The sequence below is a fragment of the Camelus bactrianus genome, chromosome 21 (assembly GCF_048773025.1).
Source record: "Camelus bactrianus isolate YW-2024 breed Bactrian camel chromosome 21, ASM4877302v1, whole genome shotgun sequence".
NCBI lineage: Eukaryota > Metazoa > Chordata > Mammalia > Artiodactyla > Camelidae > Camelus > Camelus bactrianus.
Window position 1 is genome coordinate 5,194,466 of NC_133559.1, and position 20,000 is coordinate 5,214,465.

Sequence of the window (20,000 nt, forward strand, 5' to 3'; positions counted from 1 at the left end):
TGATAATTACTTTAACCTTCTCAAGATTCATTTCCCTTCTTTCTGCTAAACTTAATGTCTTCCTTCTATTGACTCTTTTTGGGAATAAGGAGCAACAATCTTCTATCTCCCCTCATCCTCAGTTTTTCCTTTGTTTCTTCTTCCAGAACCCTGCTTATGATATACTTCTGTGTCCTTGATTTTCCTTATGCTCAAGAAGTAGGCCCAAGATAGTCTTAAAATGGTTTCTACCATTGTCTCTCTCTCTTTTTTTTTTTTTTTTTAAAGCAGATTCCTTAAGGTTTTAAGGAATCTGGAAAATTGCCTTCCTAGACTCACCCAAGACTAGCCACTTTAGAAAATGCACTCTCCTCCCCAAAACCCGCCCCCACATAGGCAGGTTTTTTCTTTTGGGCAAACCTGCTTCTTGGGAAGGGAGGTGGCCAAACCTGTTTGAAGGGGAGGTTACCTCCTTTCCACATCTCCCTCCTCCTTGGAGGCAAGAGCAACAAACAGTTGAGACAGAGAAAAAGCGTTCAGAAGTGTTGGGGAGCTGGGATATCCAGCTCCCCGACAACTCTCAGTGTTTAAAGAAGGAGACAGGGAGACCTGCGAAGATGGGAACTCTACAAGAGGCAGGAGAAAAGACATCCGATCCTGGGTGAGTAAGATCTTGGCTAACTTGGTTGGAAACAAGGAGTGAATGGTCTTGGGACTTTCCCACCATCCAGCTCTTACCAAGTCAAATCTCGAGTTCCTAGAGGAGACAAGAATTAATTTGCAGAGAAGGGATGGGGGTGGTTCTAGGTAGGAAATGCCAGTATCATATGAGAATTAGGGAACAGGGGATTTCAGGATAGTTCCTACTGCTTTTTTTTTTCAAGGAAGCTTCCATATTATGCCCCTGTTCTCTGTTTTCTAACAACCCATCCTCCAGAATGGCCATCAGGAAAGCTGACCCAGAACTATGTTTAGGTCCAGATTCTTTTTCCCAGCAAATCTCCCTTCCCTCTTACCTTCTTCCCCCACCCCTCCACCCATGCCGTGGTTTCCCCTAACCACTCCCCAGTGTGGTCGAGGAAAGGCAGGCCTGACAAGGTGCCATCTTCCCCAACTTTGCGCAGTGACAGCTGGGCAGGTCTGTCGGGTTCCAGCCAGCTGTAATGTGAAATACCTCTCACCCCCACTGTGCGGGTGGAGCAACTGCCGCACAGGTAAAAATAACTAGCTTGACATTCCGTGCTTTCTCCGCCCCTAAACCCAACAGTAGGGGTGACCGGTTTCCAACAAGTGGTGAAGGTGGTAAAAACATCTCAGCGATGAGAGATCTGAGTTCTTTTTAAGGCCTGCTTTCTGTTCTGTTCCTTAATTATTGTTTTTTTCTTTTTTCTTTTTTTTTTAATTGAAATATAGTTGATTTACAATGTTGTGTTAGCTTCTGGTATATAGCATAGTGATTGAATTATACATATATATATATATATATATTCTTTTTCATATTCTTTGTCATAATAGGTTATTACAAGCTATTGAATACAGTTCCCTGTGCTGTACTGTAGGTCCTTGTTGTTTATCTGCTTTGTATATAGTAGTTTGTATCTGCTAAACCCAAACTCCTAATTTATTCCTCTCCCTTTCCCCTTTGGTAACCCTAAGTTTGTTTTCTATATTTTTTTAATCTGTTTCTACTTTGCAAATAAGTTCACTTGTGTTCTTTTGTTTTTTAGATTCCGCATATAAGTGGTAACATATGATATTTATCTTTGACTTACTTCACTTAGTATGGTAATCTCTAGGTCCATCCATGTTGCTGCAGATGGCACTATTTTATTCTTTTCTATGGCTGAGTAGTATTCCATTGAATATATATACCACATCTTCTTTATCCAGTCATCTGTTGATGGACATTTAGATTGCTTCCATGTCTTGGCTATTGTAGATAGTGCTGCTATGGCTGTGCAACAAAAGCTCATTGATAGTATCTGCAAGTTATTTTTTAAAAATCACCAGTTCATTAAAAAAAAAATAGTGCTGCTATGAACATTGGGGTGCATGTATCTTTTCAAATTAGTTTTCTCTGGCTGTATGCCCAGCAGTGGTACTGCTGGATCATATGGTAACTCTATTTTTTGTTTTTTTAAAGAATCTCCATACTATTTTCCATAGTGGCTGCACCAAATTACATTCCCACCAACAGTGTAGGAAGGGGTTCTCCTTTCTCCACACCCTCTTCAGCATTTATCGTTTGTGGACTTTTTAATGATGGCCACTCTCACTGGTATAAGGTGATACCTCATTGTAGTTTTGATCTGCATTTCTCTGATAATTAGCAATATTGAGCATCTTTTCATGTGTCTATTGGCCGTCTGTATGTCTTCACTGGAGAAATGTCTGTTTAGGTTTTCTGCCCATTACTTTGATTGGATTGTTGGGTTTTTTTGTTTGTTTTTTTTTTTTTTTTTTTTTTGGTTATTGAGTTGTATAAGCTGTATGTATATTCTGAAAGCTTAATTACTGTTCTTCATCCCAGTGTTTCACCTACTATCCAGCTCCCTTAAAACACTGCCTCGTTTGTCTCATGATAATCTCTTCTGGGGGACTATCAGGGTCAGGGAGAATGCAGAAACAGCAGGGCTAGGAGCATCCCTGAGACTTGGGGAACTGGAGCTGATGGAGGAATGGCAGGATGAAGAATTCCCCAGGTGAGGAAGTGTGAGGGAGGTTGGGAAAAGGGAGGGTTGGTCACAAATGGAGGGCAGGAAGGTAAATTGAGACTTGAAGGAATGAGCTGGGGAAAAGAGAGAAGAGGTGATAAAATCATGGCGGAGAGAGAATCCATACCTGTCTTGATGCTTTTAGCCTCAGTTTCTGCTCCCTTTTAATCTTTTCCCCTCTAGATTGCTTCCTGAAGAGGCTGACCCTTCTGAAGATCCTGTTGATCCTGAAGGAGATTCACAGGCAGGTAGGTAAATCAGAACCCAGGCTTCAAGTTCTTGATTCTAGTCCAGAGAAAGATTATGCCATCCTGTCCCTTTGTGGTTCAACTTTTGTTTTCCCAAATGTCCCTTGTGTTGGTCATTCTTTGGAATTCAACCCATATCGTCACTTACACATACAGGAATTCTAACCTCTCCCATCAACACTCATACATGTTTCTCTTCTTTTTTTCCCCTCTTTCAACCCCAGGTACCCCCAACACTTTAGCCCTATGTGGCCATCGCCCCATGCGTAAGCGTCTTTCTGCCCCAGAGTTGCGACTGGATCTGACCAAGGGGCCTGGAGATGATGGAGCGTCTCCCACCCACTCTGATCCTTCCTCCTCCGAGGGCAGTTCTGACCTGGAGGTAGACGAGTTGGAGACACCTTCAGACTCGGAGCAGCTGGACAGTGGACATGAATTTGAATGGGAAGGTGAGAAAGAAAGCTGAGGACTGAGCTGGTTGAAGTAGAGCCCAGGATTAAAGACACTCAGGATGGATTTAATGGGACTGAAGTTAGAACTAATAAGGTGGGGACCACGAGGCAAGGCCAGCAAAGTCTCCTCAGGATGGAAAGGTAGAGCCCATGGGTCCAGTGTGAGGGTAGTCAGCAGGTGGGGGGTGTGCTTCGTTTATTAAGGAAAACTTTTTTGAATAATGGTTATATGCCATCACTGAGCTAGAACTGGGTTATAAAGATGAAGAAGACAGTCCCTATCCTCAGGGAATTCTCTGTTTAGTATGAAATAAACATATATACAAACGAGTGCAGTTACAGGTTGTGATCTACACGTGCACAGGGTACTGTGTAAGCAGGGAGAAGGCAAAGGTCCGCTCTGCCTGAGAGGTGCTGGGGAATACTCCACAGAGGAGGCGGCGCTGAGCTTGTCGGTGGTTGGAGACGCATTCCAGGTGGAAGCAGCAGCTTGGGCGAGAGCATGGCATGCTGGGAAATGCAAAGTGTGAAGCATGACTTTAAGTATTAAGGGAAATTTTGTTTCTTCTCTACTCACAACACTTAAGACACCTAACGTATGGGTTTTCCCTACAACAACCAATTCTCCAACTCTCCAGGCACAAACTGAGTGTCCTACAATTCAGCTGTGACACTTACCTGGAGCTAGCACAGACACCTCAGGCTAAGGGCTCACCCACAAGACTGCCCCCAGACTTTAGACACCTGTCACATGTCCAGGTTGACACCTTTGCTTCTAACCAACAGGCTATAAATCAGAGGTTCCCACTGCTCCCTCCTCAGGTTTCATATTTATCAGAACATTTCCCAGAACTTGGGAAAACAGCTTACTTACTAGATTACAGGTTTATTTTCCGAGGATACAGCTCAGAAACAGCCAGAAGGAAGCGATATGTAGGACAAAGTGTGCACGGAATGGGGTGAGCTCTGTGCCCTCCCCAGGGGTGCACCCCCCCCCCAGCATCTCTATGTGTTCACCAACCTGGAACCTCTTGGAACCCCTTCAGTTAGGGCTTTCTATGGAGGCTTCATATGTAGGTGTGATTGAATCATCGACCACTGGTGATTTAGCACAACCTGCAGTCCCTCTCTCCTCCTCAGAGGTCAGAGGGTGAAAGTTCCAACCCTCTGATCATGTGGTGGTTTCCCCTGGCAAGCAGCCACCCATCCGTGGGAGCCTTCCAGAGTCACTTCATTAACATAAACTTGTGTGGTGGAAAGGGGCTTGTTATGAACAGGGAAAGATACCACCTTGACCTTTATCATCAGGAGCTGTTTCAGGAACTAGGGACAAAACCAAGCTATATTTTATTCTGTCACATATAGGAAGGCCTGGGAGGTGAAGAGAGAAAGACAAAAGACAGTGCTGTGTTAAGTAGGCAAGGGGCAAGTCATGAAGGTCCTTGCTGCCACACTAAGAAATTGAGGTTTTGTCCTGTAGGCAGTAGGGAGTCTCTTGAATGGTTTTAACCAAGGGAGTAACATGGTCAGATTTAACGGCTTTTAAAAGATTAAAAACAGCCTAAAGTTCCATCAGTAGGATATTCTGTTGTGGCACATCCGTCCATACAGTGGAATACTAAAGACTAGGCATTTATTTTTTGTGGTGAAGCAGCTCTTTCTATTGCTGTGGAAAGATCATGCAGAATTAGCGGGTATAGTATATTATCCTTTGAGTGAAAAAGGTAGAGGAGAAAGGAAAGCTTGCTCTAGCAGTGATGCAAAGGGTGGCACGGAGGAGAACAGACAAGAGGCAGGGAGACGAGTTAGGAGGCTAGCACTAAGGCCAGGTGACAAAGGCTGAGAACCTGTACCAGGACAGCAGTAGCAGAAAGAATGATAAAAAGGATGTAATAGAGGTAGATGGAGGAGGATGTGGGTCCATCTGGCTCAAGGGCTGATAGAGAAGAAAGCGTCTCAGGAGATACACAGTTTTCTCTCTCAGGCAGCTAGATGGATGGGCTCATCAAGAAAGGAAATATGGGCGAGAGGAGGAAGAGGATGAATTTGAGTTGCACTTGGAGTCTGGTGACTTGGAGATAATAGAGAAACACAAAATTGGCTAGAGATGTCCACTCTAGCCATTTAGGGATGTGGGTCTGGTGTTAGGAGAGAGGCCTGGGTTCGAGAGGAATCATCACCTTACGGGCAGTACTTGAAGACAGGGGAACAGATGAACTCACCCAAGGAAGGAAAAGCATGAGAAGAAAGAAAGAATCAAGAGTAATGACAAGGGCTATCAACCTGCCATAGTGCAGTGGCCTCAAGGCCATTGTATATTCTGTCTTGTTGATCCTCCCCCATCCCTCTTTTTCAGATGAGCTGCCCCGGGCAGAGGGTCTAGGGGCCAGCGAGGCAGCTGAGAGGCTGGGCCGGGGTTGCATGTGGGATGTGGCTGGAGAAGATGGTCATCACTGGAGGGTGTTCCGAACAGGACAGCAGGAGCAGCGAGTGGACATGACTGCCATTGAGCCCTATAAGAAAGTGCTGTCTCATGGAGGTACTGGCTAGCCTAAGTGGAGGGGTGAGAACTGTGACTTCTTGAATGAAATGCTAAGCTGGAAACTCAGTTATTGGGTTCAGAATGACTTCTTGCAACTTTCAGAGACCCTCAGAGTCTTTCACCCTAAACAGATGTACTGTCCGTCAATACTTACTTGTTGACTGAATGAGTTCTCCCCTTCACATCCCCAGGCTACCACGGTGATGGCCTCAATGCGGTCATCGTCTTCACTTCCTGTTATCTGCCCAGAAGCAGCATCCCCAACTACACCTACGTCATGGAACACTTGTTTAGGTGAGGTGGGAGGCCTGAAGGGCTCCAGGGTGGATGTCAAGGGAGGGAAAAGTTGAAAAGAACCCTTCCTATGATCAGTAACTGATTATAGATTCAAAACACATACCTTGCCTGACACCTTCATCTCCTCAGGTATATGGTGGGGACTCTGGAGCTGCTGGTAGCTGAAAATTATCTGCTGGTTCACCTGAGCGGAGGCACAAGTAGGGCCCAGGTTCCACCTCTGAGCTGGATACGCCAGTGTTACCGTACTCTGGACCGGCGGTGAGCCTCTAGGACAAAAGGGCTGCAGCTCTCTGTCTTATCCTTTTCTTTTCTAGCTTTCCACGCTTTCTTCTTCCTTCAGTCTCTTCCGCTTTTCTCTGTCCCTCTACACCCCTCTTCAAACCTTTCCTGTCTTCTGTCCTTACTTGGAGTCGTGGAAATCTAGTTTCAGATCTTGCCTTTGTCATCTACTAGCTGTATGACAAGTCACTTAACCTTCCTGGGACTCAGTTTCCTTCTGTGTAAAATGGCGATGAGAATACTTTTTGCCACCGGGTATTTGTGAAAATCAGGTAAATCAACGTGGCACATTGCCCGGCATGTGGAAGGCCCCCCTTCCTTTTCTCACAGTCTTGCCATTTATTTCACTTTCCACATCTCCATTGCTTTCTTTTCTTCTTTTCTTGTCTGCCTTCATCCCTGACCCATGTGTTTTTTTTCCCCCCGATGTTCCTTTATTTTTTTTCTTTCTTCCCTCCATCTGCCATTGCCATTTGCACACTTTTCTCGTTCCTTTTCTTTTTTTCCTTCTCACTGGTCTTCTTTACCTGGAGTTTTATAAATCGTCCTGGTCATGGAGTGATGGAGGAGTGTACAGAAGGAGCTGTGCAAAGGTAGGACACAGAAGGAAGTGGGTAGAGGAGACCAGGCTAAGGGATTCTGAGAGAATTTCCTAAAAATGAGGAGGCTAAACAAGATCAATGGAGCTGAGACTGCAGTTAAAGGAAGGGAGATGAGACCCAGCTGCGAAAGGAAGTCTGGAGGTTGGAGAAGTGAGAGAAGAACAGAAGACAGCTCCACCTGATCTTCAGGTGTGAAGGTGGAAGGAGAGTGGGACGGTCTCATATTCTTCCGCAGGCTCCGGAAGAACCTGCGCGCCCTGCTGGTTGTCCATGCGACGTGGTATGTGAAGGCATTCCTGGCGCTGCTTCGGCCCTTCATCAGGTACTAGCTTTGGGGACAAAGACCCCCTTCCCCGTCTCCCTGTCTTCACAATCAAGATTAAGAAGCTCCTTAAAATAAAATTTTTATTTAATTCAAAAATTTTTTAATTAAAAAAAAGATTAAGACGTTCTTGCCCCACCCTGACTCTTTCTACCCTTAGCCACTCTCCACCTATTATGTTTCCCTTTGTAAGGGTCTCCAGGAGCCCTCTTCCCGGTATAAAACACACTTGGTTGATCCTCTCTTTTCAGTTCTAAGTTTACACGAAAGATTCGTTTTCTGAGCAGCCTGGGAGAGCTGACCCAACTCATCTCCATGGATCAGATCCACATCCCGGAAGCTGTCAGACAGTGAGTCCTGAGCTTAAGGATAAAAGTTTGGGATGGGATGTGTAAAGCCACTTCCCACTTTCTTAATGTCTTGGGAGAGATACAAAGGAACTAAAAGACCGCGGCCCTGCTTTCAGATACTTCAGTGTATCCGGGAAAACTCCACACACCCAGAGAGGAAATTAAAGACGCTACTGTATCTAGCAAGAACAAATGAAAAAATTATTCACATAAGTGATCAACGAATAAAAGAGTAATCACAGCACAGAATTTAGAGGCGATTCAGACTAGCCCTAGAAATTAAGGAAGAATACGTTGGCAGCAAATAGGAGAGAATATCCAATGAGGGGAGGGTGCTAGGGAGCAAAGGGTGCTATATGATGACCGACCCAACCCAAGCATCCAATCTTCTAGTTGTTCCAGTTCACCTGGCTTCTCTCCCTAAACCCCTGAGCAAGACCCAGGTCCTGCTCCTGAACCACTTTCTTTTCCTCTCTTTCTCCTAGGCTGGACCAGGATCTCTATGGCTCAGGCGGGATCTAGCATAGGACTGGAGTAAAAGGACCTCATAACCAAGCAAAGATAATTGATCTGCCTACACCCTAACCCCTGAAACATCTGAGCTGTCTTGTAAACATCTTATCCTCAACCCCAGTATCGCTGGGTCTTCACACCTCAGTGAGACGTCATTCATTCCGTGACGGTGCCTTCAGAGTAGGCTCTGAGGTCCAGAACCTGATCTGGTGGGTGACTTTCCTTTCAGTTGGAGGGGTGCCTGTGGTGCCATTTTGTATAGGAAAGTGCAAAGCGGTGCTGCTTTAGCTGTAGAACCTTGGGCAAATTCATCTCCCTGAGTCTGAGATCCTTCGGGGCCGAGATCCTTTCCCCCTGGGGTGTTCTAGCAGTCTGTGAAGGTGAGGGATGAATGGGGAGGGCAGGGCTTGACTGACCACAGCCAGCCTGCCTACTGGGAGTCCACAGTCAGTGCCCCAAATGCTAAAGGAACAGTCAACAACAAGGTTACCCTCTCTCCTTCAGTAGTCACGTCTGTTGCCTGTGACACTGGCCTGTGAGCCTGGGGAAAGGTTGTTCTCAAACCTGTACTTTTGTCCTCTTTAATAAATTCAGATCTGTAGCGGTTAATAAACTGTGATGAGAGGTTTAAGCTCTGCTCCGAGGAAGTGAACTCCTCTTTCCCCAGCCCCTTACATCACAATCTGTCCGTTCTGGCACAGGGTTCACGCTACAGGTTCCCTGGGATTTTTAGCTGAGCGCCTGGGCCTGCGGGGAGAGGGCATGGGGGAGGGGGTCTGGGGGAGGGGAGGGGCGCGCGGCGGAGCCCCCGCCCCTCCCCCGCGGGCCTCGGTTCTAACGACCCCGAGGGTCGAGAGTGGAAGGGAGGGAGAGAAGGTGGGAGCCCCGGCCTTCCTCGCTGGCCTCCCTCCCAACCCCACACCGTCCAGCCCCATGGTCCCCGCCGCCGCCGCACTGCTCTGGGCCCTGCTGCTGAGTCTGGGGTCCCGGGCGGCGGGGGCCCAAGGCCTGACTTCGACCGCCACCGCCACCGCGACGCAGCGGGACACTTTCCGCTTCGGGGGCCCTATGACCCACAGCTACCGGACCACTGCCCGGAGCCGTGTTACCCAGAAAATAAGGGTAACAATGGAGGATGAGGATGACATTGTGGCCGCGGCCGACCGCATGGCAGGCCCGGCTGCTGCCGAGCTCTTGGCCTCCACGGTGTCCACAGGTAGCCGGTCGCGTTTGGCGGAGGAGGAGGATGGGTCTTTGGAAGAAGGAGTAGTAATTTACACCAGAAAGAATGGCACTGGCTCGGAGACTTCCAGTACGATTCCCACCCGAGGGTTTGCAGCGAATGGCCATGATTCTGAAAACACTATGAGTTCAAGCCAGCCGCCCTCCACCGGGAAGACCGCTGCGGATCAGCCGTTCTCCGACAGCACCCGGAGCCAATGGTCAACAGCAAGGTCCTCCTCGAACCCGTGGCCACCGCCCTCGCCCACAGCCATGCCAGCTCCCGAGGATCTGCAGCTGGTGCTGGGGCCCTGGGGCCCGTGGCACTGCCACTGCAAGTCAGGCACCATGAGCCGGAGCCGGGGCGGGAAGCTGCACGGCCTTTCCGGGCGCCTCCGCGTTGGGGCCCTGAGCCAACTCCACACTGAGCACCGACCTTGCACCTACCACATATGCCCCTGCAACCGGCAACGGGAGGAGTGCCCCCTGGACGCAGGTCTCTGTCCTGACACCAGCTGCACCACTCAGACCACCACTAAGGCCACCACCACCACCACCACCACCCCCATTCCTCCCCTGGTCACCAGACTCAGACCCACCCCCTTCATCCCCAGCCCCAGCCCCAGGTACAGCTCAGCCCTTGCTTTTTGGAAACGGGTCAGGATTGGGCTGGAGGATATTTGGAACAGCCTCTCTTCAGTGTTCACAGAGATGCAACCAGTAAGTGTTTGGTGTTGAGCCAGGATCTTTGTTAATGGATCTGAAAAGTCCTGATACCCAAAACCCTGCTGCTAAGCCAGCCAGTGTGTCTGCATGAACTATTACTTACCTGTTTGGTTCTTGATTCATAATATGCATTGGTTATTCACATCATTAGCCACTGATTCCACCAATTATTTTTTAAGTAACTGCTGTTAGCCTGTTAGGCAACATGTATTGTTGGTCATCAGATGATTACTGACCAAATTGTTAAGACTGTAGGTATATAAAGAATTCTTGATGCACAGATAAGTAATGGATATGGAAGATATTAATAGCTTTCAGCTTACTAATACAACTTAACAGTTACAGCCGCCAATATCTGAGGTCTTAGCATGTGCACTTTACCTGGCTCAATTCTCACAACAACCCTATGGTAGAATTATTCCCACTTTAGAGATGAATTGGGTTTACAAAGCTAGTAAGTGACAGAGTCACAGCAAGATTTAAGCCAAGTCTGTTTTTCAGTAGTCCCCATGCTCTTCACCACCGCCGTCCCTTAGAACTGTCCTTCTGGGGTTATTCCCAGAAACCTAAGAAGTCTCAAGGAAGGATAGTCCTCTACTTTACCAAAAGAGCTACCAAAGTTTCTAACTGATCTGATAAAATATCCTCAAGGTCTCAGGATGACAGGGCCCTGGGGAGAGGGGAAGGACAGTAACATGTCTACTTGGTCATTTCAGCAGTTTGTTTCTGTCCTTCTCCTTGTGTGTCCGATACCATTATTCAATATAAAAAAGCAGCATAAATAGTGGGCAGTAGTGTTGAGGGAATGAGTGTTGAGTTTGTGGGGAGAAAGAAATGAAGAAGCAAGGAAGGGAAAAGAATATAGATGTGGTTATAATATTTTCCCTTTTCTCTATTTTGTTTCCTTACTCAGATAAACAGAAATCAGAGGTAATGGCCACTTCAACCACAAGAGGAGGTGTCAGCATCTCTACCTCTCCTCCCCTTTCAATCCCAGCACCCACTGGATATTTTTAGTACAGAAAAACAAAACTAGGAAAAAAAAACCCAAAAACATTGTTTGGTCTTTTTGTGTCTTTTTACAGTGGTATCTGAGAGAGAGAGAGACCATAAATCTCTGGACTCTTAAAAACTGAACTGTGTAGCTAGCAGCCTCTGGCTTGGTCCCTACCCTGTCCCACAGGATAAAAATGTTGATGCTGCTCATCTTGCTCATCTCCAAAGTTGTCTTTAAACAATTACTTCTTTTAAAGACCTGAAAAATCTCAGATGAATGCCAAGAAAAAGGAACAGGAATGACGAGCTAAGCCCTTGGAAGATGATGGTGGGCTTCCTGCCTTCACAACACTTAGCCTTCTCTCCTCAGAAAGGGCAATGTCGGCACAAAATTCCCTGACAGCCACTTCCTGGGAGTTGCCTTCATTAACCACGTCTATCCTTTAACCCAACAACACACCTATAGTGATTACTCTGCAACTGTTTTGCTTAAACATTTTTTATTTGAAAATGTATTTAAAAGTCCAACAATTTTTAATATAAATTATGACTCTCAAACCCATTCCCATCACTCTAAATACTGTTAAAGTGATGGCAGCATACACATTAGAGAAGGCAGCTGAAGGTGAGAGAGCACCAAAGAAAAGAAGATTGTGTCCAAAGAGCAGGCATCAGAATAAGGCTCAAGATCAGGATGACCAGATTCCAGGAGGCCCCCACCTGTCTACCCTATCCTGTTAACCCTTTAGATCTAGTGTAACCCTCAGGCTTTTGAGAGAATTTAGGGCAACAAGGTGAGCTACCTTCAGAGCAATTAGCTAGACCGGAACTGAATAAATTGGGAATGTATTTCTATGACCAAGCTTAGACACTAAAAACCTGCAGGAAATACACGGAGGTTCCAAAAGATGAGCGCCTCAGTCACTACAGGAGGGGGTGAACTGGATGGATAGTGGAATCAGCAGAGTGGATCCTAATTCCCACATTCCTGACCCCCACTACCATCAGACAGGATGCTTCCTGTTACCAAGCTAATGAGACCACCTTCTCATGGAGCAGGCAGAAGCTCATCTGTCCTGTTCTGCCCCTCAGTCACCCTGCAAGGAAGGGGTCAGAACAAAAAACACCTGAGAAAACTGAAAGTGCCTAATGACCCTGCTCCTACATTATTTTCCCACCTAAAGCAGACTCCTCAGCCAGGTGGAGAGTGGGACCTGGTCTTCAGACAAAACTCCCTGAGTCTTATTTGTGTCTGATTCTAGGACTACGGCACAGATACAGAGCTTAAAATTTGGGGAGGATAAGCTGGGGTATCTGCAACTCTACTGCTTTTCTCTCCTTCTGTTCCATAATCCCACGATATCCTGTCCAGGCCTCCACCCTGCAGGAACCCCTCCTCCAGAGAGCATTAAGAATGGAGCACAGTACATGTCCATCGTAGAGACATGAACCCACGCAAGCACAGGCAGCACATGGAATAAAGAAGTTTGGAGATTATGTGCGGCCCCCTGAGCCTACTTTACAAGGAACCCTAGTTCATCCGTGGCTCAGGCTTAGGATGAGTAAGTGGAAATCACTCAAGAGAAACATACCTTGACTCTAGAGCAGTGGCTCTCCCCTGGGGGTGATTTTGCCGCCTTGGAGACATTTGGCCATGTCTGGGGACATTTTTGGTTGTTATAACTAGGGTGGGCCAGGGATGCTGCTAAACATCCTATAATGCACAGCATAGTCCCTCACTACCAAGAATTATCCAGCCCAAAATGTCAAAAGTGCCTAGGTTAAGCAACCTTGCTCTAGAGGTCTTTCTGCTCCCATGCTGTAAGGATCTTAAGCTCACTCAATGATTGTTGTCAACCCGTTTATCTCACCAGCCCTCCCATCCTCAGTGATCAATAGTACACCCTGAGACATACCTCCTAGTTTGGCTGCGTTCTGGGTTTCTCTCCAGATCCCTCTTCCTGCTCTCACTTAGGCCAGCAAGGAGGTTGGCAGAGGGTAGGCCAGATCCCCAAAACTTACATGGAATGTCTTCAGGTTAAGATCCACCTCTTAGCTTAACTCTTATCCAGTGGGAAACAGTAAGGTTCCTAACAGGGACAGGATTAAGGAAGAGGTAGTAGCAGGATGGGGGTAATTAAGAGAAGTCGAATTTAAAAAAGTATTTTTTTGTAAAAAAAAGGAAAGCTCTTAGGGAGCTAGCTATGCTACAGAAACAGGGTTAGAGGCCTACCTAGAAAAAGACCCTGTATTGGCAGAGAGCTACTGAGGGACTGTAAGTCAGAGATCTAGAGAGAGAGAGTAGACTAGCTAGTGGTCACCCGCCCAGCCCCTGGCTGACGTCTGCTTCAGTTCATTCCAGGAGGAAAGGGCAGGGAGGGAGGGAGCTTCTCAGCAAAGCCGGCTTCAGCTTCCATAATCTCACTCACCCACCACATTTAAGGAGTTTCAGGTTAAGAGTTTAAAAACATATGGCACCTAGACCATCATTCAGGAGAAAGGAACCCATTCCAGGTTCCCAGAAAACTCCTATCTCAGATCTGAGAGTGTCGAGGCCCCAGCTGAGCTCCTCTGGCCAACCAGTAGTCACCTGGTCAGTCCTGCTGCCTTGACCCCATCTCCAGGAGGGGCTACAGCCAGAGGGAGGGGAGGGAGTCCAGCCCCCACGCCTTGTGAGGCACTATTAGTCAGGGAAAAGAGGGGCCCTGGGGTCACTGATTCTAGGAGGGCATCTGGTGGGGGCAGCATCTCTTCTGGGCTGGACAGGGTGGAGGCTGGACACACAGTAGAACCTGATTTTAAAAAAAAAGAAAAACAAGAAAGATTAGCCTCGAAGAAAACCTCCAGCCTCAGGCAGAAGGCACCACCTGGTTCAGACTCTTAACTATTTCTACATTATGCTCTTTTTTCTATTTCTATTTCTGCCTGCACATCCCTTTCTCTTTGCCCTTCTGGATCCTACATTCTTTTTTTTTTTTAACTGATTGACCAACAAGTTTTATTATATTGATGGCTTACAAAATAGTTACCTGTGTTTAAAGATGTATTTTTATGATTAACAATTTGAAATACATGACACTTCCAATTAACTCTTCTCTGTAGGCAGATAATTTTTAATTAAGTAAACTGCTAAAAAGCCTAGTAAATTGGTAATAACTTTATTAAATTGAATATATTTTCAATTTAGAATTTTATTTATAAATTTTATCTTAAATATGTTCATGTTCAAAGATACCATCCTTTTCCCCCCTCAGTCAAAATTAACTTGACAGATTTATTTTAAGAAACTCATCAACTAAGTTGTCCTTATAACTTTTTGTTTCACCAAATTTAGTCGCAGCAAAATCATAGACCTTCTCAATTTCATTCCATTTTATAGAATATAAATTCATCCAATAAAATATAGGGGCTCTATCAAGACAGTCTTCTTTTGAGCTTAAATATCTGGGGTTCAATTATTTAATATCAAAATTAAATACTGGACGCATAGTTTATTTTGTTCAGTTCTTTTCTCGCTGTTATATGGACCCTACATTCTTGCCTCTTCTATTCTAATTCTTTTTCCCTCCGTTCACTTCCCATTCTTGCAGGGGATCAGGGTTCTGAGGCAGGGAATCACAATGTGCTGGCAGGAGGCTAGAGGCGTAAGATGGGTTTCTCTAATCACTCACCATTCCTGCTGGAGCTACAAGCCCCTAGAATTGCTCCACGGCCTGTCTCGGTTTCCCTTGGATCTCATCTGCTCCTGAACGGCACCTGTCTGTGAAAAGGCACATGTGAGACCCTCTCCCAAGTCTCCATACGGCACAGTAAGAGACCTCCCCTGCGCCCTCCAGCAAAGAGGAGGCGTGCCTCCAGCTCCTTGACCACAAAATCAATCTGAAATGGTAAAAACTAACCTCCATTCCTCCAAGGGAAGTCTCAGTGCCTCCCTTCACACTGACCCTCATGAGGATGAGAGAAAAAGGGTTTTTTACTAATAAGATTTCCTCACAAAGGACTCTCTCATATTTATCTGAGTTTCATAATTGGTGAAGACTCCTTCACTAGCTCCAAGCCCATTTCCCTTGTTTTGAGGGCAGAAATGCATACAAGACATCAAAGGACAAAGGTGCTCAGACCTTTTCCTGTCCCAACACTCCCGAACACAATACAATTTACTGTGGTGCTGAGATAGCAGTTTTTAATTAATAGAAAGGAAGGTTAGGGTTTTTGGAAAAAGCCCCCCAAGTAAATCTTAAGACCGTGTATCTCCCATCCCAGTGAAGAGCAATCTGCTAAGCATAAAGACAGAGGAGCCTAGATCAGAGATCTGAAATGCCAGGCCTCAGATTTATGCAGCCTGCGACCGGGACTAGAATCCTAGATTCTTGCTTCCCATAGAGTATTTTGCTATGCCTCCAGCTTGAACTTTCAAAAAGGGGCATAGTTCAAGGCCATAATCCCATATCAACCTCTCCCCATTCCCTTGTTACCATGGCAAGTCCATCTCCGGCCCCCATCTCCCCAGAGCCAATGTGAGTCAGGTGGACAAAATTCATTGGTTCCCCAATCATGGTCCGGTCAATCCGTCTCCTCTTCTTCTTCTGCTTGGAGAAGATGGAGTTATGTCTGAAATCCCTTCCTCCAGTCACAGGGAAAAGAGTCTTGAAAACCACTAAGGGAAGAGCTAAGGGCCTGGTGGGAAAGGGGACAGGGCATTGTAATAGGGAAATCACTAGGGTATGAAGGACAAAGCGGAACAACATAAATGCAGAAAGGGAAGGGCGGTAAGGGCAGTGGCCTGTACAGGGAAGACTGGACCAAGAAAGGACATGTCAAAGTCACCTCTGGCTGATAAGGAAACAATGGGAAAAACTGGCAGGTATTAAGCTCTACCTACAACTCCTGCCCAACTCAGAATGGACAAGAACAGGAGGTGACAGCTAGGACCATTTACTTCTTCCATCACCCAGTCCCCTTTATCCTATGTACACACCTGCCTGGCCACAGAAGCCATCCTGACAGACAGGGAGGCAAGAAACGTGCTTTGTGGACGGCAGATCCTAGATGGCATGTCTACTTCACAGTGTCTGGTACCTGGTTTCTGTGTGTTTGGGGTGGGGTTGGGGACACTTACCGGCTGGGGTTTCTCTACCACACAGCAGCCCAGTTTGTGCCAAAATTCACTCATGTTCCCTGATGGTTCCAGTTTCACTCCTCTGCCTGAGGCCCTGGAGGGCTCCTGCTCTGGTGCTGTGACCGCCCACTCCTCACTCCCCTCAGCTCTAACAACACCCTGGGTTGCCTCAGCTGGACAGGTCTGGAGAAAGTAGTCCTTGGAGCCCTGAGCTGAGCAGTGAAGGTCAGTGTCTCAGATCCTGAGAGTAGGGTGGGCAGGCAGGCACAAGGTTATGTCTTCCACAGACTTGGAACCCTGGATGAGCAGAAAGTAAAGAGAGAAGAAAGGTTAATAAGAACCCCCTGCCCATCTCCTGAGAAGCCATCTGATGAGCCCACACCTTCCTGCTCTCCCTTAAAAGCCCTAGTCCTACACCCAGCACTAACCTGCTCTGAACATAAGCACCTCAAAGCCTGACTCTCAGACAAAGGAAGAGAACCAGAAGGTCACCAAGGGGTTAAGAAGCAGCAGCTGCTGGTACCAACTGGAGCTGAGCGGGGCTGGGGCTGGAGCGAGGATGGGAAGGGACCAGAGGATACCGGCAGAAATGAGCAAAGTGTCGGGGTGCTACCAGCTCCACCTCCCTTCTCCCTGGGTTCAGGGCAGAAGGGGAGGGACATTTAAATGACTCTGAAGAGGAAATGGTGGTTTTTCGGTCTCACAAACAAGAACTCCACCCCTGACCCTCCCTTTTTCCTTACTTTACCCTGAACACCTAGATTTTTTTTAAGACCAAGAGAGGCCTTGACTACCTAGGTTCTAGGTGACTGACTGCAGCAGGTCGGAACTCAAGACTCTGCAGTGAGGAATGCTTCCCTCTCTCTTCCCTGCCCTTGTTCCTCCTCATTTCCCTCAACCAAGATCCAACTCCTCCCAGAAGCCATTTAACAGTTCCTTTATTATTTAACCTTGAGATCCCTCCTGAGGGCTGTATACACAGTTTATCTGTGTTCTGTATCAATGCACTCTTGTGTGTGCACCTGTCTGCACATACGTGGCATGGCCACATCCCTGCGTGTGCGTCCTGCATAGATCATCTGTGAGCAGGCTGTAGGTACATGTGCCAGTATCTTCTGTCCCATGAGGAATCTTTTCCCGGCCTCCCCACCTCTTCACATGTCCTATCGTGCCGCTCTGCTCTGCCTCACACCCCACAGGGCCTGGTCCTCCCTCTCTTCCTCCTCCCCTCATGCTGTAACCTGTCGTCTCTTCCCTCACCATTTCCAACCCCAAGCTTCAGCAGCCAACCAGACACGAGGAATTTTCCAATAGCATTAGTGTCCAAGGAAGAACTTCCTCGCCTTTTCATTACTGCCAGCCAGCACAGGGCACAGATGGGTTTCCTCAGTTGTCACCGCACTCCCCCAGTCCCATAAAATAGGCAACCTCAAAGATTCCAAACAGGGCAGTTTCACGAACATTACACTTTAGCCTGAACAGGAATCTCCCCTCCCTCCAGGACTGGAATCCTGATGCTCTGACACCCCACACTGATCTAAGAACTGAGAAGGCTTTTTTAAAATCAGCCTTGAGATGAGATCACACAAACACTGAGATACAGCGGGGGAAAGACGCAGGAGCCTGGGCTTTCTCTTACTTCCCTTCCCACCACTGGAGGGGAGGAGTAATGAGACAGGGCGGAAGTCAGAACACAGCTGTCCAGAGAGGGGAGCTGTGGTCAGTGGGGAAGTCAGCCGGTCACAGGGTTTGTCGTGCTGGTGGTGATATTGGGTGGTAAGGGTTAGTGGGGTGGGAAGGTTGAAGAAAACAATGAAGAATCAGAGGAAACCCCCCAACACTACCAGACAGGCTGTTCTGAGACTGGATTCTCCCTCAACACCCCCCTTGCTCAAAGCTGAGTGGACAGAAGCGGATGGTGGGAGGGGAGAGGAGAGAAGAGAGCGAGAAGGGAGAGAGGGAAAGGGGCAGTGAAGGGAACAAGGACGTTTCTGTTCCTTTTCCAGGGACCTGGCCAGAGCTGGGTGGAGGGAAAGTGTGTGGGGGGGAGACTTGGCATGAAATGACCAATGATGATGAGAAGTGACCAGGAAATTCCATTCCCCAGGACACAGGACATAAGGGTCTCTGAAACTTGGGGGTGGGGTCAGCATGAGGAGAAGACTGGGCAGGGTGAAGGTGGTGGTGGTGAGGGAGGAGGGGAACAAGGCCCGGAAAGGAAGTAAGGGTGATTGGCTGCCACTCTCCTTTAAAATATCTAGACAAAAGTGGGTTGAGGAAAAACGAAGTCCTGAACCCACTACCCACCCCTCAGTGAAGGGGAAGGGGCAGGGTAAACAGCAGGAGGGATCAGGATTAGACGCTATAAGGCCATATCCTGACAGCCAAGTAGTGCTGAGAACTGGGCCCGAGTCCCAAAAAGGAAGGGTGAAATACAGAGCTGGGAGAGACACCAAGGTCATAATGGGGCTTAAGAGCTTTAAAACTACTGGGGAGTGAGCAGGAGAACGGCCGGGAGAAAGGTTCCAGGGAGGAAGGATGTACAGAGGCAGTTCCCTGGTCCTGTTCGAGCCCCAAACCGGTTCTCCCGGTCCCGCTGCCTCCAGCCCCAAGGCCTCCAACCCGCTGCCTGACAAGCCTTCACAAGAAGCATTTGGAGAGAAAGAGAATTGAGAGAATGGAGTGGGCAATCCTGGCTATGCGCCCAGGGCTGCAGCTGGTCCCCGGTGGAGACCTCCAGACGTGGAGGGCTGCTGCGGGGCTCTAGAGAAGTGGGGGTGGACCCCACGTTTCAGTCAAGTGACAGGCATTTGCCCCAGGACCAACGTGCCCTTCCCCAGGAAAGGTCTTGTAGAGGCTTAAGAGGAAACAGAGCTAGGCCTAACCTCTCCCTCCCCAGTATATTCAGTCACATAGACTCCATTTCTGCCCACCCCCCAAATCTACCCAGAAACTCTCTGCCCTTCCCAAGGTTGAACTGGGATTGAGACTTCTCTGTAAATCTTTCGGACTTTGTCACTGTCTTCCGTGGCTGCCTGGCTCTGATTTAGACCTTCCCGGACCAGCTCTGCTTCAGTTTGTTGGCACACGCCCCACCGGGGTCGGTGAGTCTCAAAAGGGACCTTCTCCCCCTCCCAGCTTCCCCCAACACTCCAGACCCTCTTTCCCTTCTACTCTTCGGCGGCCTCACCCTCGCACGCCCGGGAGCGGAGGGGCATGATTACTCACGGAGCGCACCCCTCTGCCACCGGCCCAGCATCTCGACAGCCCTGGACACCCTCCCTCCCCACCCCCAGCATCCGGTGCGTCTCCGCCTGGCTGGGCAGGCGGGGCGCACGGGCCGAGGGACCGACTCCAAGGCGTCACCTGCTCTGCTCCGACATCAAGGCGTCCGGCGACAGCTGGTGTGGGGGGGCTCCTGCCTGGCGCCCGCCAGAGTGGGGCTCCCGGGCTCGCTCCTCGGCGCGGTGGGGAAGCCGAGGGCGCGCCGGCAGAGGTGGGGCTGGCCGAGGGCGGAAACGGCCGCGACGCGCTTACGAAAGCCGTCCGGCTGGGAGCCCGACGCACCGCTCGCCTGCGGCCGGAGGCGGCGCTGCGCGCCGGAGGGACGTGGGAGGGGCCCCCCGAGGCCGCAGCC

The 20,000-nt window shown here is 48.4% G+C and overlaps 3 protein-coding genes across 4 annotated transcripts; 2 read left to right on the plus strand and 1 right to left on the minus strand.

The window, feature by feature from the left end:
* Nucleotides 1–90: 90 nt before the first annotated feature.
* BNIPL (BCL2 interacting protein like) lies at nt 91–8,937 on the plus strand. Of its 2 annotated transcripts, XM_074349397.1 has the most exons (10): nt 91–640; nt 2,586–2,681; nt 2,877–2,941; nt 3,166–3,390; nt 5,750–5,932; nt 6,127–6,229; nt 6,362–6,493; nt 7,352–7,438; nt 7,690–7,788; nt 8,274–8,937. In XM_074349397.1, exons 1-10 carry the CDS (start codon nt 597–599, stop codon nt 8,308–8,310), a joined length of 1,071 nt encoding a protein of 356 aa, XP_074205498.1. In that variant the 5' UTR covers nt 91–596; the 3' UTR covers nt 8,311–8,937. The 2 variants fall into 2 exon arrangements, with proteins under 2 accessions (XP_074205498.1, XP_074205499.1); XM_074349398.1 differs by lacking the exon at nt 2,586–2,681.
* A 126-nt stretch (nt 8,938–9,063) lies between these two features.
* Nucleotides 9,064–11,304, plus strand: C21H1orf56 (chromosome 21 C1orf56 homolog). The gene is made up of 2 exons (XM_074349396.1): nt 9,064–10,242; nt 11,162–11,304. Exons 1-2 carry the CDS (start codon nt 9,064–9,066, stop codon nt 11,180–11,182), a joined length of 1,200 nt encoding a protein of 399 aa, XP_074205497.1. The 3' UTR covers nt 11,183–11,304.
* Nucleotides 11,305–11,727: 423 nt separating this feature from the next.
* Nucleotides 11,728–19,897, minus strand: CDC42SE1 (CDC42 small effector 1). Its single transcript, XM_074349404.1, has 5 exons — nt 19,730–19,897; nt 16,364–16,660; nt 15,720–15,830; nt 14,916–15,004; nt 11,728–14,036 (listed from the first exon to the last, which is right to left on the minus strand). Exons 2-4 carry the CDS (start codon nt 16,415–16,417, stop codon nt 14,930–14,932), a joined length of 240 nt encoding a protein of 79 aa, XP_074205505.1. The 5' UTR covers nt 16,418–16,660; nt 19,730–19,897; the 3' UTR covers nt 11,728–14,036; nt 14,916–14,929.
* Between the last annotated feature and the right edge of the window lie 103 nt (nt 19,898–20,000).

Excerpts from the sequence above, each read along its gene's own strand:
- BNIPL (XM_074349397.1), top strand. The coding sequence starts at position 597 with ATGGGAACTCTACAAGAGGCAGGAGAAAAGACATCCGATCCTGG. Across the intron at positions 2,942-3,165 it reads TGAAGGAGATTCACAGGCAG|GTACCCCCAACACTTTAGCC; the intron begins GTAGGTAAATCA and ends TTTCAACCCCAG. Across the intron at positions 3,391-5,749 it reads ACATGAATTTGAATGGGAAG|ATGAGCTGCCCCGGGCAGAG; the intron begins GTGAGAAAGAAA and ends CCTCTTTTTCAG.
- C21H1orf56 (XM_074349396.1), top strand. The coding sequence starts at position 9,064 with ATGGGGGAGGGGGTCTGGGGGAGGGGAGGGGCGCGCGGCGGAGCCCCC. Across the intron at positions 10,243-11,161 it reads TGTTCACAGAGATGCAACCA|ATAAACAGAAATCAGAGGTA; the intron begins GTAAGTGTTTGG and ends TTCCTTACTCAG.
- CDC42SE1 (XM_074349404.1), bottom strand. The coding sequence starts at position 16,417 with ATGAGTGAATTTTGGCACAAACTGGGCTGCTGTGTGGTAGAGAAACCC. Across the intron at positions 15,831-16,363 it reads TGGTAGAGAAACCCCAGCCG|AAGAAGAAGAGGAGACGGAT; the intron begins GTAAGTGTCCCC and ends TTCTCCAAGCAG. Across the intron at positions 15,005-15,719 it reads CCGGAGATGGACTTGCCATG|ACAGGTGCCGTTCAGGAGCA; the intron begins GTAACAAGGGAA and ends GCCTTTTCACAG.